At 37.9% G+C, this 18,155-nt stretch overlaps 2 protein-coding genes and 1 pseudogene across 2 annotated transcripts in view; 2 read left to right on the top strand and 1 right to left on the bottom strand.

Moving 5' to 3' along the window:
- Nucleotides 1-18,155, bottom strand: part of H1-5 (H1.5 linker histone, cluster member) — a 291,143-nt gene that overhangs the window by 175,614 nt on the left and 97,374 nt on the right. The window lies entirely within an intron of this gene.
- On the top strand, nt 4,622-5,519 carry LOC112910296 (olfactory receptor 2W3-like; annotated as a pseudogene).
- Nucleotides 16,338-17,315, top strand: LOC112910292 (putative olfactory receptor 2B8). The gene has a single exon (XM_025986536.2). It carries the CDS (start codon nt 16,338-16,340, stop codon nt 17,313-17,315), a length of 978 nt encoding a protein of 325 aa, XP_025842321.1.

The following is an 18,155-nucleotide window of genomic DNA, read 5'->3' as shown; positions in this document are numbered from 1 at the left end:
GCTCTATTCCAAAGATTTTGAACGGTTGTATCCTTTAATTTATCTGATATGAGAATTGCTATCCCAGCTTTCTTCTGAGGTCCATTTGAATGGTAAATGGCTCTCCACCCCCTTCATTTTCAGGCTGGAGGTGTTCTTAGGTCTAAAATAGTCTCTTTTAGAGAGCATATAGATGAGTCTTGCTTATCCAGTCTGATACCCTGCATCACTTTATAGGCTCATTTAGCCCATTCACGTTCAGAGTAACTATAGAAAGATATGAATTTAGCATCATCATAATACTTATTCCGTCTCTGTTTTTTGTGGATTGTTTCTTTGGGCTTCCTCTTTCTTTTATTTTTATTATTTTTTTTTTATTAAGATTGTTTTTTTTTTTTTTAATTTTTATTTATTTATGATAGTCACACAGAGAGAGAGAGAGAGGCAGAGACACAGGCAGAGGGAGAAGCAGGCTCCATGCCAGGAGCCCGACGTGGGATTCGATCCCGGGTCTCCAGGATCGCGCCCTGGGCCAAAGGCAGGCGCCCAACCGCTGCGCCACCCAGGGATCCCTTCCTCTTTCTTTTAGAGTCCTCCGTAAAGTTTCTTGCTGAGCTAGTTTGGTGGTCACATAATCTTTCAATTTCTGCCTATCCTGGAAGCTCTTTGTCTCTCCTTCTATTCTGAATGACAGCCTTGCTGGATAAAGTATTCTTGGCTGCATGTTCTTCTCATTTAGTTCCCTGTATATATCATGTCAGCCCTTTCTGGCCTGCAAGATCTCTGTGGAGAGGTCTGCTGTTAATCTGATATTTCTCCCTATATAGTTTAAAAATCTCTTGTCTCATGCTGCTTTAAGAATTTTCTCTTTATCTTTAAAATTTGCAAGTTTCGCTGTTAAATGTCAAGGTGTTGAGCAGTATTTATTGATTGGGGAGGGCTCCTCTCTATCCCTTAGATCTGAATGCCTGTTTCCTTCCCTAGATTTGGGAAGTTCTCAGCTATGATTTGTTCAAATATATTTTGTGGTCCTCTCTCTTAGCCCCTTCTGGGATCCCAAATATTCTTCCTTCTCAAGCTATCTTTTATTTCTCTAAGCCTTTCCTCATGGGCTCTTAATTGTTATTCTCTTTTTTCCTCAGCTTCCTTCCTTAGCATCAACCTGTCTTCTATGTCACTCACTTTCTCTTCCAACTCATTAATCCTAGCAGTTAGAACATCCAGTTTGGATTGCATCTCATTTAATCTACTTTTAATTTCAGCCCAATTAGATCTCAATTCTGCAGTAATGAAGTCTGCAGAGTCCTTTATGCTTTTTTCCAAAGCCACCAGTAGCTTTAATTTCTGACATTGTATTGAAATACAAATTCTGCAACTCTGTGGCAGAGAGTACTGTTTCTGGTTCTTCCTTTTGTGGTGAATTCTTCCTTCTAGTCATTTTGTCCAGTGCAGAGTGGCTGTATGAGCAGGCTGAGACAAAAGTACCAACCATGACCTAAGTAAAATACACCCTAGATGATTTTGAAGAGGTCAGAAATCAGAAAATAAAAGAAAAAAAAAGAAAAAGAAAAAGAAGAACAGAACAAAATAAAACAAAAGGGCCACTAGAATGAAAAACAAATTTTAAAACAAAGTAGTAAAAATAAAAAGCAAAAAACCAAGAAGAAAAAAGAAAAAGAGGGGAAAAAAGTAAAGAAAAGAGGAAAAAGAGAAAAAAGGGGGATGATGGTGGTGGTGAAGAAGTGGTAGTGGAGAGAGAATGTGGTCTCCCTGAGGGGTCCTAGAGGGTGATCCTCTTGGTTCTGAGTGTATTTTATTCTGTATGTTAGAAGATGCTCAGTCCCAAATTTATATAAACCAGCAATACTTATAGAAGGCCCCAACATTGACCACCAAAACATAAACAAGATAAAAGAGGCAGGCAGAATGGAAAGGAAGAAAGAATATAATCTCACAGAATGAACCAGCACAGTATTCCACTTGGTTCTGGGTGTATGTTGGTCGTGTTTTAGAAGGTACTAACTTCCACCGTTGTAAAACAAAATGAGGCAGGAAAAACAAAACATAAAAACCAAAAACCCATATCTCGTACATCTACCAAAATTAAATTGAATCCGTTGAAGGGAATCCAGAAGTGGAAAATATATCTAAGACATGTAATTGTAGAAATATGAAAGTCAAAAAGGAAAAAACTTAAAAATGAAGAGCTGGTAGAATATTGTAGGATGGGAAAGGAGAAAAAATAATGGAAATTTTTAGTCTGATATAAAAACAAGTAAGTCATAATGGAAAAAAGAAAAAGAAAAAAAAGGACCCTCTAGTTCTGTATTTTCTCTCAGTCCTGGAGCTTTCCAAGTGCTGCTTGGTCAGTGAACTTGCTCTTCCCCTGTTCTTCCAGCTGGTCATCTTGGGGAGGGGACTGCTGTGCTGATTCTCAGGGCTGTGGGGGGTGGGGGGTGGGGAGAGGCGGGGAATTGTACTGTCCCTTGCCAGGGGCCAGGGTTCAGTGTGAGCTGTTTATCCTGTGAGCTGTTTATCCCCCCTGGGGGCCCCGCCTCTCCTAGGCACACAGAGAAACAAAGAGAATAAACAACAATGGTACCCGCCAGATTTCCAGCTCTGGAGTGGAGCTCCCTTGAATAACTAACTGTAGTCTCCCAGTCCACACTGGCCTAGATGTTCCCAGACCCACGTGGGTCCACTGATCTTCACAGCTTGGGGGAGCCCAGCGGCAGGAGAGTTCTTGGTGCTCTGTGCCCTCCCTGCTTCCGCCTGTCCCAGGGGGCACGGAGGATCCCCGGCTTTGTCTGCTTGGGCACCCTAGAATCCCGGGCCTTGTGCCACGGGATCGGTGCTCCCGGGCTCCGTGCTCCCGGGGGCTGCCTCTCCTGAAGGGAACAGGGCACAGCCACCTCCATTCAGAGCCAGGCTCTAGGGTAAAGGGAGCTCTTGAGCCCGCCTGTTTAACCAACTGGCTTTTCCCAAATGCACTGGACGGCTGCGGTGCTCTAGCCCTTTATGAAGATCGGACCTTGGTTTGCAGTGAGCTTCCCGCATCGCAAGTGCCCGCCTCTTATAGTAAAAACATACTTTTTTTAAAGCAACATGATAGCATTCTCTGTCAATCTATTAAAATTTCTAAATCATATAAATAAGTACATATATAAATTTCTGAAGGATATAAATAGAATTATATCATTTTGTATTTATGTCATTTATAATTTTATCATATAATTTTATTTTTATATAAAGGTAAGTTTTATATTTATAATAAGTGATTAGTCGTTTTCTAATTTATGGCATTTTAGAATTTGATGTGATTAATAACTAGAAGTCTGCCTCAGTTATATCCAATTAAAAATATAATTATGAACATCATTCATAAAAAGGAAGAAATTGTTAAAACACAATATTCTTTGAAAATTTTACATAATTGTGTCTTTCATAACATCAAAACTTTATGAAATACATGAATATATTTGTAGGTGAGGAAAACAAGGACATGAAGAGGATAAAGTAGAAGTAGGGATCTCATCATTTATAAAAGAAGTTATATGTTGTTATAGGTACAGCTGTTGAAGGCAAATGGAAAAATGTGCTTTGGATTTAAATGAATAAAAGAAAATCCACCATGGAGCACCTGGGTGCCCCAGTCCATTATGCATCCAACTCTTGATTTTGGCTCAGGTCATGATCTCAGAATCATGAGATCAAGCCCCACATCAGCCTCCTCACTAAGTGGAGTTTCTATTTCCTTCTCCCTCTGTTCTCCCTATCACACTCACACTTTCTCTCTCAAGTATATAAATCTTAAAAAAAAAGAAAAGAAAAGAAAAGAAAATCAGCCTTTACTCCTGTTTTCAATGATATACAAAAGGTCGTTTCTGAGTTGTGTTGGAAGACTTTTCTATGATTTGTGACAACGTAGCTCAGTGACAGAGAAATGTTTTCCCAAATGTGAAAAGCTTAATAAGCATAAAAAATTGAATAAGACAAAGGAAAAAAAATTGAATCAATTCCATGGCTACCAACTTCAGATTTGGGGGGATCAAACGATTGCCAAAGATTTAAGGAAGAACATGCTAGAGTGCAGTAAAACAAAATCTCTCTCAAGACCTTACAATATTGGAAATATCCTTAATGACTACCTACAGAGAAATGTGTAGAATATCTTACAGCTATAGGAATATTATGCATACATTCATGATTATTTTTTGTAAAATTTTAAAACCAAGGCAAATTTTCACAATATAAAATTGAGTGAAAGATAACCAGAATATAAAATTTATAAACATGCTGTGATTTAGGTTGTGTTCAAGAAAATATTGAAAAGAAATAAATCAATATTGCAATAGTGGTTGTTTCCGAAGTATAGGTAATCTTTTCCTATCTTTTATAGATGTCTGTATTTTCCAAAAATTCTACAATGACCCCTACTCTTTTTGGAGTCCAAAAAGAAACAAATGAAGTCAATAAAAGATTGTTCTTAAAATATACAATCCCTATCTGTACAGAATATTGAAATTCTATGTAATTATTTGTACTTGTTATTTCTCTGGTCTCATTCCCTTAGCCTACTTCACTAAGGGTGTATTGTGCTCCTATCTGCTTCCTTATAGGCCTGTACTAATGGTCCACTGTCATGACCAACCAGAGCTGCCAGGAACAGTTCATTTTTTGGGTTTCTCAGACAGACCCCAGCTAGAGTAGACCTTTTTTGTCTTTGTGCTGCTCTTCTACCTTCTGACTTTGGTGGGCAACATAGTCATAATCTTGGTGTCCCACCTGGACCCCTGCCTCCACACACCCATTAAGTTATTCCTTACCAAATTGTCCTTCCTAGACCTCTACTTTACCACCAGTTCCATCCCCCAGCTGCTCTTCAACTTGGGTGGCCCAGACAAGACCATCAGTTACACTGGTTGTGCCATCCAGTTATTCATGTTCCTGGGGCTGGGTGGCACAGAATGTGTCCTCCTGGCAGTCATGGCTTATGATCACTTCACGCAATCTGTAAGCCCCTTCACTATTCCATCATTGTGCATCCTCAGCTCTGTTGGAAGCTGGTGTCTGTGGCCTGGGGTGTCAGGCTCCTCAACTCCCTGGTGATGTCTCCAGTGGCCACGATGTGGGAGATAGTAAGGTGAAACATTTCCTATGTGAAATTGCCTGTGTGGACACCGTGGCTGTGGAAAGCACTGTTTTCATCTTATCAGTAATGATTGTCCTGCAGCCCCTGGCACTCATCCTGGTCTTCTATGGCTACATTGGCCTGGTGGTGCTGAGCATGAAGTCAGCTACAGGAAGAAGGAAAACTTTCAACACATGTGGGTCCCACTTCACTGTGATCTTGTTTTATGGGAATATTATCTATATGTATATGCAGCCAGAAAATAATTCTTCTCAGAACCAAAGAAATTTCTCAGAAATTCCTTACCCTCTTCTACAACTTGGTCACCCCCATGTTGAACCCTGTCATCTACACACTGAGAAACAAGGATGTAAAGGGTACCCTGAGGAGGCTCATGTCCAGAAAGTGAGCTGACCATGACTTTTTCTAAGTCTCCTTCTTTTACTTAGTTACCAGAAATAAATAATGCTTGAAGTATAATTCTAGAGTTCGTTTAAACCTTCCAACCTCATTGAGTGTTATATGCAAATGATAAGTTACTGAACACTACATCTGAAACTAAGTATAGTAATACATTGGTTAATTGAATTTAAATAAAATTAAATAAAAAACAAACCCTCAACCTACCCAATAAAAATTTCCAGAGATGGAGTTTGGGAATATATATTATAAAGCTCCAATATGATGCTGATGATAAACTAGGTTGGACATAAATTTTAATTTGCATAATATCTTATGTCTACCCTTCAAATCATTTTTCCTCCTCCTTTCCAAGTGGTCACATCTAATTAAAATTCAACAAAACTATGAATCAATGCTTTAGTACTGTGGGCTGACAGTGGACTGGCTTAAGTTATACCCAAATAAAATTGTATAAGGATCTTTCCTCTCATTGGTACTTTGTGTAATTATCATTTTTATCACAGAATTAGGCCAATGTAGTGCCAAAATACAATACTTTTTGTATTCTAATAGCTTTAAATTTCACTGTCTGGAGAAGATAACACCATTACCCTAAACACAGCCCCTGATATTTAAATTATTTGAACTCAGCTTTGTTTCACTGACAGATATTTTGTTTGATTTAAATACAGATTCTCAAGGCTCAGTCACTGAAGCTCTCATTTTAGTAAGTCTAGAAATATTTGTGTTGAAAACTGTCTTGTTTTAACATGGATTTAAGTTTGAAAACAAATAATCCATTCCAGTTCCTTCCATTTGACAGATTAGGAAACTGAGGCATGGTGAAACATATTTATAATCAAACAGACACATGAATAATGGAGCCAAAATTTTTTATTGTTATGTGACATATTTTTATTATTATATTATGAAGTATAGCTGGCATACAATGTTGTATTAATTTCAGGTGTAAAACATTAGGATTCAACAATTCTATACATTACTCAATGCTTTCACCATAAGTATAGTCACCATACAACATTATTATAATATTGCTAATTATATTCCCTATGCTGTACTTCCCATTTTTGTGACTTATTTATTTTATGACTGGAAGTTTGTATCTCTTAATCCCCTTCACCTATTTGGCCCATGCTCCCACCCTCTTCCCCTGTGGTAACCACTAGTTGTCTGTATTTATAAGTCTGTTTCTAGTTTGTTCATTCATTTGTTTTGTCTTTTAGATTCCACATTAATGTGAAATCATATGGTATTTGTCTCTCTATGACTGATTTATTTTACTTAGCATGATACCCTCGAAGGTCCATCCATGTTGCTGTAAATGGCAACTTCTCATTCTTTTTTAAGTCACAAGAATGAAAGGTACAGCATAGGGAATGTAGTCAATGATATTGTAATAACGTTGTATGGTGACAGATGGTAGCTACACTTGTGGTGAGCATAGCATAATGTGCAGATAAATTGAATCACTGTTGTACATCTGAAACTAATATAACATCATGTGTCAACTATACTTACATTTATTTATTTTTTTATATATATATTTTTTATACTTACATTTAAAAATATTTTTTAAAAAGTTCTCATTCTTTTTTATGGCTGAGAAATATAGTAGAGCTAAGATTTTAACATAAGAGTCTGAATTATCAGAATGAGTATAAATGTCCACACTTTTTAAATCCAAATTTTATTGAAAGGCTTATTAAAAGTCACAATGATAAAAACAAATATGGAAACCATGTATGTGCCACCACACGTTTAGATCTTTATACACACACAAGGCTTAGGAAGGTTTTACAAAGTTATAAGTGACTAATTTTTCCTTAGAAATAAATTCAAGGGGCACCTGGGTGGCACTGTTGGTTGAGCATTCAACTCTCGGTTTCAGCTCAGGTCATGATCTCAGGGCTCTGAGATCGAGCCCCTGGGCCAGGATCCATGCTCAGCCTGGTGTCTGGTTGAGATTCTCCCTCTCTCTCTGCTTCCACTCCTTCACCTCACTAGCACTCTCTCTCTCTCTCTAAAATAAATAAATAAATAAATAAATAAATAAATAAATAAATAAATAAATATCTTTTTTAAAAAAGAAAGAAATTCAAAAGTGTCTTCTCACTCTGATTCAGCTTAAGAATAAGGGTCTTATCCTAGGGAGCCCTTTAAATAGGTACTTTGTGAATTAAAAATTTCAAGTAGTCAGTGCTAGACATAGCTTTGGAGCAAGCATAAAATAAAAGTTAACCAAATAATTGTATTGTTTTGTTTTCTTTTTACTGGGGATGTTCATTTATATCAATTTTCTTAAAAAGTATATTAAGTAGGATTATGGGCTAGATACCACATTAAGTAGCATCCTTTTGTATCCATGCAGAAAAATAGTAAAGGTCATTTAAAAAAATGCCAAAGGAGACATTTCCTGGAGTAAAACCAGATAAAGACAACTTTACCTTTCAATTAAGAAGGGGTTTCTGTCACTGGAGACCCTTACTTCCCTGTCCACAGTCACTCCCACCAGACAGTTCACATTGCTTCATTTTTCCCTCTTAGGCCAACAACACACAAATCCGAATTCCATGCTAAAAGTTGATTCCAGGGCAGCCCGGGTGGCTCAGCAGTTTAGGGCCACCTTCAGCCCAGGGCTTGATCCTGGATACCCAGGATCGAGTCCCATGTCGGGCTCCCTGCATGGAGCCTGCTTCTCTCTGCCTCTCTCTGTGTGTCTCTCATGATTAATTAAATAAAATCTTAAAAAAAAAAAAAAGAAAATGATCATGTAATGTGTAAGTAATATGACATGTATCTCCTTCTAGAAATCCCTCTATACCTACTTGGCCCACAAAGGTAGGGGAATTATGACAAGAAACCATCACACAGAGCTGGGGCCTCAAAAGCCTACCACCTTGGGGTAAGGGTGCATAAGAAATGCATCCATATTGCAGAAGACAGAAAAGAAACTTGCTCCTCTTGACTTTGAAGAATAACAGAGTGGTGGGTGGTAGGTGAGGAAAAGGCTTTATCCTGAAAATTTATAACTTCAAGAGTGCCAATGTGTATATCTGCAACCAATATCCATGCTGTGGTCTGGGAAAACTTGAGAATTGCTCTTTCTCTCAGAGTGCTTTTATAATTTTCTCTGTCTCTGATAGCTTTTTAAAAATAATTGTCTTGGTTTTTTTATTGAGATATAATTGGCATAACATTGTATTAGTTTTAGGTGTACAAAAATGATTTGATGTTTGTATATATTGTGAAATGATCATCACATTAAATCTAGTTAACATATATATAGTTAATAAATTATTTTTGTGATGAGAAATTTTAACATTTATTCTCTTAGCAACTTCGAAATATCCAATAAAGTATTATAAACTATTGTCATCCTGCTGTACATTAGACGCTTGTGACATTTATTTTATAACTGGAAGTTTGTATCTTTTGATCCCTTTCACCCACCCCCTACCCTCCCCACCTGGCAACCACCAATCTGTTAAATCTGTTTTCCATATCTATGAGCTCATTTTTGTTTGTTTTTAAGTTCTTCATATAAGTGAGATCATACAGTATTTGCCTGTCTTTCCCTGTCTTTTTCCACTTAGCAAAATACCTTTAAAGTTTATCCATGGTGTTGTAGATGGCAAAATTTCCTTTCTTATGGCTAAATAATATCCCATTATATATGCATACCACAGCTTCTTTATCTATTCATGCATCAATGGACATACCTGTTAGAATGGCTATTCTCAAAAAGACAAGAGACAGTAACTAGTGACCAGGATGTGGAGAAAGGAAACCCTTGTGCCCTGTTGGTGGGAACATAAATTGGTACAGACACTATGGGAAACAGTATGGAAGTTCCTCAAAAAATTAAAAATATAACTACTTTATGATCTAGAAATCCCACTTCTGGGTATTTATCCAAAGGAATTGACTCATTATTTCAAAGAGATATCTGTACTCCCATGTTCATGGTAGTATTATTCACAGTCCCAAGGTATGGAAACAATCTAAGTGTTCACCAATGGATGAATGCATAAAAAAATTGTGGTATAGGGCGCCTGGGTGGCTTGTGAGTTAAGCATCTGACTCTTGGTTTCAGCTCATGTCATGATCTCAAGACTGTGAGATTGAGCTCTGTGTTGGGCTCCCTACTTGGTGAGGAGTCTGTTTGATATTCCTTTATCCCTCTTCTTCTGCCCCTCTCCCCTCTAAAATAAATAAATAAACCATTTTAAAAACAGAAATTGTGGTATATACATACAATGGAATATTATTCAGCCTTTAAAAAGGAGGGAATCCTTTTTATGACATTTATGACAACATGGGTATACCTGGAGGATGTTATGCTAAGAGAAATAAGCCAGACCAAGAAAGGCAAATACTGCATGGTATCCCTCACAGGTGGCCAGGGGGGAGTACAATTCATAAAAACAGAGTAAAAAAGGGTTTGCCAGGGATTGGAGAATTGCTAGTGGGGAGTGAGGTGGAAATGAAGAGAATTTGGTAAAAGGGTACAAACTTTCTGTTATTATGTGAGTAAGTTCTGAGTATCTAACATATAGCACAGTGACTATAATTAATAACACTATTGTATAATTGAAATTTGTTAAGAGAACAGAACTTAAATGTTCACACACACACAAAGAGAAATATGCGAGATGACAGATGTGTTAACTCCTTGGGGAAATCCTTTCATAAGGTATATGTATAACATCATGTTGAACACTTTAAAAATCTTAGTTTTTAAAAAAAATCTTAGTTTTATTTGTCAACTGTACCTCAATAAAGTTGAGGGGGCAGAAAGGATTGCATTGGGACACCTGAAAATGAAGTTTTTATTAACAAAGAGTGAATGTAGTCCCCATGTTTAAGAACTATTATAACAAAAATTTATATACTGGGTATGTGAAATTTTTTGCATAATAAAAACCACTAATTCAAAAATAAAATTTAAAAAAGGACTATAATCTTTGAGCGAAATCTTGAATTAGTAATGGAATATGGTGTATGGGAAAATAGAATAAGATAATACCTTTCAAATGAAGCAAAATAGTAGAATAATAAATGCGTAATGGAATGTTTGCTCCAGTGTTGTTCTCACACATACAGGGTCCATGGAATAAACACAGCTTTATATATTGAAGGTGTGCTTTTTATTTAATCTTGTAGACAGTGGTTACCAAGACTATTTTTAGAAAGCAATGACGTGGTTTTGTCAGTTTTAGAAAAAATAATTCAGATAATGCTATAGAAGCTTAGGGTTGGTGTGGTTGGAGGAACTCTTAGGAGATTATTTTAATGGGTTAGACAAGGGTAAAAAGAGCTTAAGTAAACCTTGATAACAAATAGAAAATGTGCACTGCACAGTGAATCTATTCTAAAACTATGTCAGAGAGAATCAGCAAGGCATAGGTTCAGTGGTTGAACAAAAACAGAGGGAAGAATCAGGAATAATTCAGGGAGTCTTACTGAGGTTGTTGAGGGTTTGGTATTGAGATTCTGAAAGTCTGACATGCAAAACAGCAGCTGCTTTTAGAATATGATACATCAGGTTGTAAAACCATGGAAATTTTAGAGTTCACAAATAATCCTCATACGTAGCCAAGATTCCATTTGCTTTTAGTATGGAACTCAAGAAGGGTCTAAATTATGGATGTGGTTTAGAGATTTACCTGATAGATAGATGGCAATTCATACCAAGAAATGACAAAGTATCTCACTGGAGAGAGAAGAGCCAAGGATGGAATCTTGGGAAATTGGAACATTGAAGTTTGTGCCCAAAGAGAAAGAAGAAAGAACTGAGAATCAATAACCCAGGAAATAATAGAAAACAGAGAAAAGCTGATCGAAAGACAGAAAGCAGCCTCACCAGAGTGGTAGGGGAAGATGTCAAAAGAGCATTTGGAAGTGTTGATGGGAGAAGAAAGAACATGAATAGTCAAAAAGATGAAATTAACAAAGAGGATATCTAGAAAACACTGGGGCAGAAGGAGAGTCTCATTCTAACTTTATTTTTCTGATAAGAGAAAGGAGTGTATATTTAGACTATGAACAAACAGATAATGGGCTATAAAAAGCTGAAGAAAGAACAGATTAAAGATAACTGAGTAATAAGTTCTCAAAAAAGTTGGAAGTTTCAATAGAGTTGATTTCCAGTGTATCGTGTTGTTCCCACACCTACAGGGTCCATAAAATAAACACAGCTTTACATATTAAAGGTGTGCTTTAACAAAGAAAGGATATGACTAACAGGAGAGGGGAAAGGCATAGAAATGTCCTTTTTCAAGTAGGAAAAGATGACAGTTCTGAAAATAAGGATGGAAAATCTAGAGACTGGCCCAGGGGATGTAACTTACAGCGTGGGAACTATACTTAATAACACTATATTGTATGTTTGAAGATTGCTGAGACAATAGATCCTAAAAGTTCTCCTCACAAGAAAATAATGGGAAGAATGTGCAGCATAAATGGTAACTAGACTTACAGTGTTGATCACTTCACAATATATACAAGAATTGAATCCTTACATTGTATGATTAAAACTAACACAATGTTATATGATGACAATTGTATCTCAATATTAAAAAGGAATTTGAGACTAGCAAAAAATATTCTAATACTATTAAATAGGATTGGTAAATGGAAGTTAAGATAGTTTCACTCCAATCAATTTGGCAGGAAGACATAGACTACCTGTTGATGTCACCTCTCCAGAGCCTTCTTCTTTGGCTGCCTCTGGGGAACCAAACTCTGACTATTTCAACTGAGGCTAATGAGTTGTACGGAGCAGGACACTCCTGGGGCTACTAAAAATAAACACATCCTCAGTCCCTAAAGCACATACTTTGACTTTGATGACTTATAAAAAATATCCTTCAGACATCATAGTAGCCCTTCTATTCAAGGGCAGATTCCATAGAATTCACAGATTCCAATTTCTGTTTTGCTGTGACTCATTTGTCCACTCTAATTTGTTTTTCCTCTTCTATGCTGAAACACTGAAATGAGTGGACAGTCTTCCTGGGTAAACCCTGAGGATGAGACAATTTATGCTAACATTAGTTGTAAAGAGATTTGGTACTACCATTAACAGAATTTGAGGGAGAAGTAATATTTACTTCCCTTGACTTTTAGATTCACCATTTTCAAAGATTATCCTCTCCAAGGATGGTATACTTTAAATACATGAATCTGTATTTATTCTAAGAATTCTGTTCTCTTTCATCCCCTAACACATTTCTACAACTCCATGACCATAAACATCTTGGCAATCACTGTATGCATTAGCAATCCTGGGGGACCAGCAGTCATGCACTTTCATCTGCAGACATTCACTTTGCCATCAATATGCTAATCTCCTCATTTCATTCAACTGTACTGATCCTTCAAAGATCATCTTTCTTCTTCCAAGAGGCAGTTGGACATCCGTAATCTTTGTTATTCTTCCTAGGAAGAAGATGTTATATTCTTATCCTCACATCCATTCAAATGCTCCTACAATGAGATTAAGTTGTTCCTTTTGCTCCTAAGAACTTAGACCCAAAAAGGTGGTGATGTTACCTGCAGAAGTAGTGTCTATGGGTGAGTTTGCTGTTTCCTTAGAGTCACTTGCAGACAGAAGAGAAATCTGAACTCTAGATTAGCTGAATACCACTTCACTAGTGAAATGATAGAATGTAGTTTCTCTTCCAGCTCAAACCAAACGCTAGGTGGTAGGACTTATAAGCATGCAATCTGTGTTTTTGTTTCAAATCTGTAAAGTGTAACAAATGGGTGTATAGGAGAAAAGTCTTCATTGATTATTCACATCACGCAAGGCAGATCTGTTTTTCCTATTACTGTAGGCTTCTGCAATATGAATAAGAGAATAAGAGAACTTGGAATAGGATAGAACTAATACCTGCATCTTGGTCTTACCATTGCATGCAGGCATTTATTTATAATAAAGATTGGTTGTCATTTGAAGGGCATAATTGCATTATACTATTGCTATAGGGTTGAATTGTGTCCACCCACAACCTCCCTGCCCCCCTAAAAAAGTATGTTGAGATACTAACCCCAGTTTAGGTTAACTGGATTTTATGTGAAAACAGAATTTTTACAGATGGATTCAAATTAGGATGATGGTACACTCAACAGGGTGTGCTCTAATCCAATACAACTGGTATTTCTTATAAGAACAAGAGATGACAGGCAGGAGAGACTGTCATATGCCTATGGAGGCAGTAGATGAAGTGCTATAGCTGCTAGCCAATGAACCCCCAAAACTGCCAGTAAACAAACCTCCAGAAGCTACAAAGGCCCAAGGATGTATTCTCCATATGGCCTAAGAGGCCCTGCTAATGTCTTCATTTAGGATTTCTATTCTCCTGAGCTATGAGACAGTAAGGCTTGTTCTCTCAAACCACCTACTTTGTGGGACTCTGTTATGGAAGTCTAGGAAAATAATACTACATATTGAAATTTATACTAAAATTTCCATGGCCATTTAATTCTCCTTTTCTAGTTACAATGAATTTTAGATGTTCCTTATCAGAATATATGCTTTCTTGGTTCCAATCACTTTCTGTGCATCACTGACAAGAACAAAATCTTTTAAAATCGTATTCTCGACTGAGTTATGAGATATGTCAGTGATTCCTGAGAAAAAACAACTGACTTGAAAGCCCTGTAAGAGACTTCCACTGGAGACCATGATGGACTGGAGACACCCTTCTCTGACTCTTAAAGCACAAAGAGAGAGGGAAGTACCAGAGCTAAGCCTCAATAACATCTGGTAAGACAAATTCCACTGACTAATGCCTGTTGTTTGATTCTGGATATTTCGGATCAAGACCTGATAATGTGGAAGATACAGAAATTTAAAACCCATGTTTTCGCTTAAGAGCATGCAAGGAGTGACAGGTGCTTTTTTGAAACAGACAACGGATCTATTGAACCATAAATCTACTAGGTTTCAGTAAAGAGCTAAAAACATTATATCTTACATTTCTTACTAAAAGCTAGTAATATCACCTCATTTATTTGGAAGGAGGAAAGGCCAGGCAGGAGGAGTTGAGGAGCAGCCTTCAATATGTCAAAGCTTATTAATAGGGGTAGATTTGTACTTAAAATCCAAGTATTCTGATTCCCATTAATTGCATTTTGAAACATATTATTCCAAATTAATTCTACACTTTGGCAACACCGTAACAACAGCCAACAAAATAATCACCGAAAGGATTTAGGAATAAAAGGAGAAGGGGACTGACAATCCAACAGAAAAGGCAGAATAGAGAGGTGGTCGAATATCCTCTTGCTGGGTCATGGATTTTGCTGATAGAAAAGTGACATTTACAGAAGATAGACCAAGTCCTGCAAAGTTCCAGACAACACAGGTTTAAAAAAAACACATGCACAGTTTGAATAGTCAAGGCTATTTATTATCTATTGTTCAAGATTTCCTTTGCTTTGGTATTCTCTCTGAATTTCTGATACCCCTTAGGCTCACTTTCAATAACGTGTTACAGGTCTTAATCTTCCATATTTTCATTTATTCCACAAAGATTTTTTTGTGATTCTACTACATGCCAGACTCTTTTCCAGGCTATGGTGATACTATGAGATATTACTCTTAAGTTGTATTCACTATCACGCTTATATCATAGGTTGTGGGGATGAGAAGGAGGTTATTTCTAAGAACAAGCCTGATGTTTTATAGAAAACAAAATGATTTCTGTGAGGCTGGTATTTATAGAAGTAGAGATTGGGATTTTGAAAAAATATTTTGCTCCATTACATCTAATACAAAAATTTTATTTTTTGTTTTGTATTTAGATTGATTTATTTATTTATTTATTTATTTATTTATTTATTTATTTATTTTACAGAGAGAGTGAGAGAGCAGGGGAAGGCCCAGGGAGAGGGAGAGAGATAATGCTGAAGAAGACTCCATGCTGATTGTGGAGCCATGACAATCCCAGAACCTGAGATCATGAACTGAGCCACTTAACCTACTAAGCCATCCAGGCACCCTACATTGAAAAAATTTTAAATGGAATTGTAATGTGAGAGAGAAGGAAAGACTAAACATTGGATTGGTGATTTCCTCAGATTTTACTGAAATTAGTGTCAGTAATGATTACTCTGCATTAGTCCTCCTGTAACACAAAGTTTGGACAGAATGAATTCTTCAATCATTTCCAATAGCCACTTCCCAGTGAATAATTATAATTTCAGGCTCCATTCCCAAATGTTTCATTAGATTATACATAAAAATACATTGTTCTCTTTGAATAAAATTAGTAATGGAAAAGTTTGCTATCTATGCATTTACAGAAAAAATGTATTTTTCTCTACACAAAGCAGAAGTAGGGGAGCCAGTCTGATGTATTTCAATTCTTGATGGAAAATAGAGAAAGGAATAGAGGCAGTACAAACAGGCAACTGATTCAGAACAAATTGATTTAATTTTTGGAGAAACTACAGTGAGCCTCAGAATTCATACAATGATGAAAAGACAATATCCCTAGTGGTTAAGAGCTCATGGAGTGGAGAGCGCTGTCTGAACCCTGGTGAGTCTCCCTTGGAAAATGATTGAATCTCCTTCATCCTCCATTCCCTCATCTATTCAACGGAGATCATGTACATGCCAACCTCACCGACTCGCTGAGAGAAGAGCCTGAAACATGGAAGATGATTCTGTCCAGTGGCTATTTATCACCCCCTTCCTCACCCACAAGGAAAGCACTGTGCAAACTTAGGCTCCCAACCAGACTCCAGCCATCTGCTGTAGGAAAACAGAGGTGGCTGGAACACACAAGATAAAACAATGGAGTCCTCCTTCTTGCACAGGCAGAGTGCAAGAGAAAGAGCTAATGACAGCACCTTCTCAGGATTCCTTCTCCTAGGATTCTCCAACAGGCCTCAGTTGGAGACGCCTCTCTTTGTGCTCATCCTGATCGTTTACTTCTTGAGCTTTCTTGGCAATGGCACCATCATCCTTCTGTCTTGGATGGACCCTCGCCTGCACACCCCCATGTATTTCTTCCTGTCCAACCTCTCTTTCATGGATCTTTGTTTGACCACCTGCACAGTGCCTCAGACGCTGGCCAACCTCCAGGGGCGGGTCAAGACCATCACGTATGGTGGCTGTGTGACCCAGCTCTTCATCGCCCTGGGGCTTGGGGGCGTGGAGTGTGTGCTCCTGGCCGTCATGGCCTATGACCGCTATGCCGCTGTGTGCCGCCCACTGCACTACCTGGCCATTGTGCACCCGCAGCTTTGCCTGTGGCTGGTGCTAACTGCTTGGTTCACAGGGTTCGGCAACTCTGTGCTACAAACGGCTCTGACCATGATTCTTCCCCTGTGTGGGAGAAACCAGCTGGACCATTTCTTCTGTGAAGTTCCGGTGATGCTGAAGCTGTCCTGTGCCGACACCTCCATCAACCAGGCTGAACTCTTCACGGTCAGCGTCTTCTTCCTCGTTGTGCCCCTGTCTCTCATCTTACTGTCCTATGGCCACATCACCCGGGCAGTCCTGAAGATAAAGTCAGCCCAGGGGAGGCAGAAGGCCTTCGGAACCTGTGGTTCCCACCTCATGGTGGTGGTCATCTTCTTTGGCACACTCATCTCAATGTACCTCCAACCTCCCTCCAGTTATTCACAGGATGTGAACAAGAGCATTGCACTCTTCTACACACTGGTCACTCCCCTGCTGAATCCCCTCATTTACACTCTGAGAAACAAAGAGGTCAAAGGGGCACTGAGGAGACTGCTGAGGGTGACCATGGACTCCAGAAGGAGCTAATGCAGGCTCGCAGGCTTGACAGTTGGTGCTCAAGGGGACTTCTGGGTGACTCCAAGTGGGTTCTCACATAATTCAGCAGATCTTCATACAGCATCTGTTCTGGATGAGGTGGTAATCTAGGACCTGAGATGTGTCAGCAACCACAGCAAACACCACTGTCCCCATGGAGCTAAATCTTCCAGTGGAAAGAATATGGGTTTTAAGATTATGTAGAAAAAGAAAGGAAGAAAGAAGAAAGGAAAGAAAGGAAAGAGAAAGAAAGAAAGAAAGAAAGAAAGAAAGAGAAAGAAAGAGAGAGAGAGAGAGAAGAAAGAAAGAAAGAAAAAGAAAGAAAGAAAGAAAGAAAGAAAAAGAAAGAAAAGAAAAGAAAGAGAAAGAAAGAAAGAAAAGAAAGAAAGAAAGAAAGAAAGAAAGAAAGAAAGAAAGAAAGAAAGGAAAAAAGGAAGACAGAAAACCACGAGAATATCATGTCTTGGAAAACTTTACAAAAATGAGAATACACAAATTATAAGTACAAACAACAACATGAATGATTCTCAAAAACACAATGTTGAAAGAAATAAGATATAAAATGGTCTCCCTCTCTGATTTCATCTTCCTTTATTTTTCCCTCTGTTCCCCTAGGATCCTCTGTTTCTTGCATTTCACATATGAGTGAAGTCATATGAAAATTGTCTTTTCTGATTGACTTATTTAACTTAGTATAATTCCCTTGGAGTTCCTTCCAAGTTGTTGCAAATAGCAAGATTTCATTTTTATGGTAATATTCCATTGTGTGTGTGTGCATGCACGTGCATCACATCTTCTTTATTCATTCATCTTTTGGTAAACACTTGGGCT

This window comes from Vulpes vulpes, chromosome 12, assembly GCF_048418805.1.
Source record: "Vulpes vulpes isolate BD-2025 chromosome 12, VulVul3, whole genome shotgun sequence".
NCBI classification, from domain to species: Eukaryota; Metazoa; Chordata; class Mammalia; order Carnivora; family Canidae; genus Vulpes; species Vulpes vulpes.
Note: the sequence above shows the minus strand (reverse complement) of the source record. Positions and strands in the feature narration are given on the sequence as shown.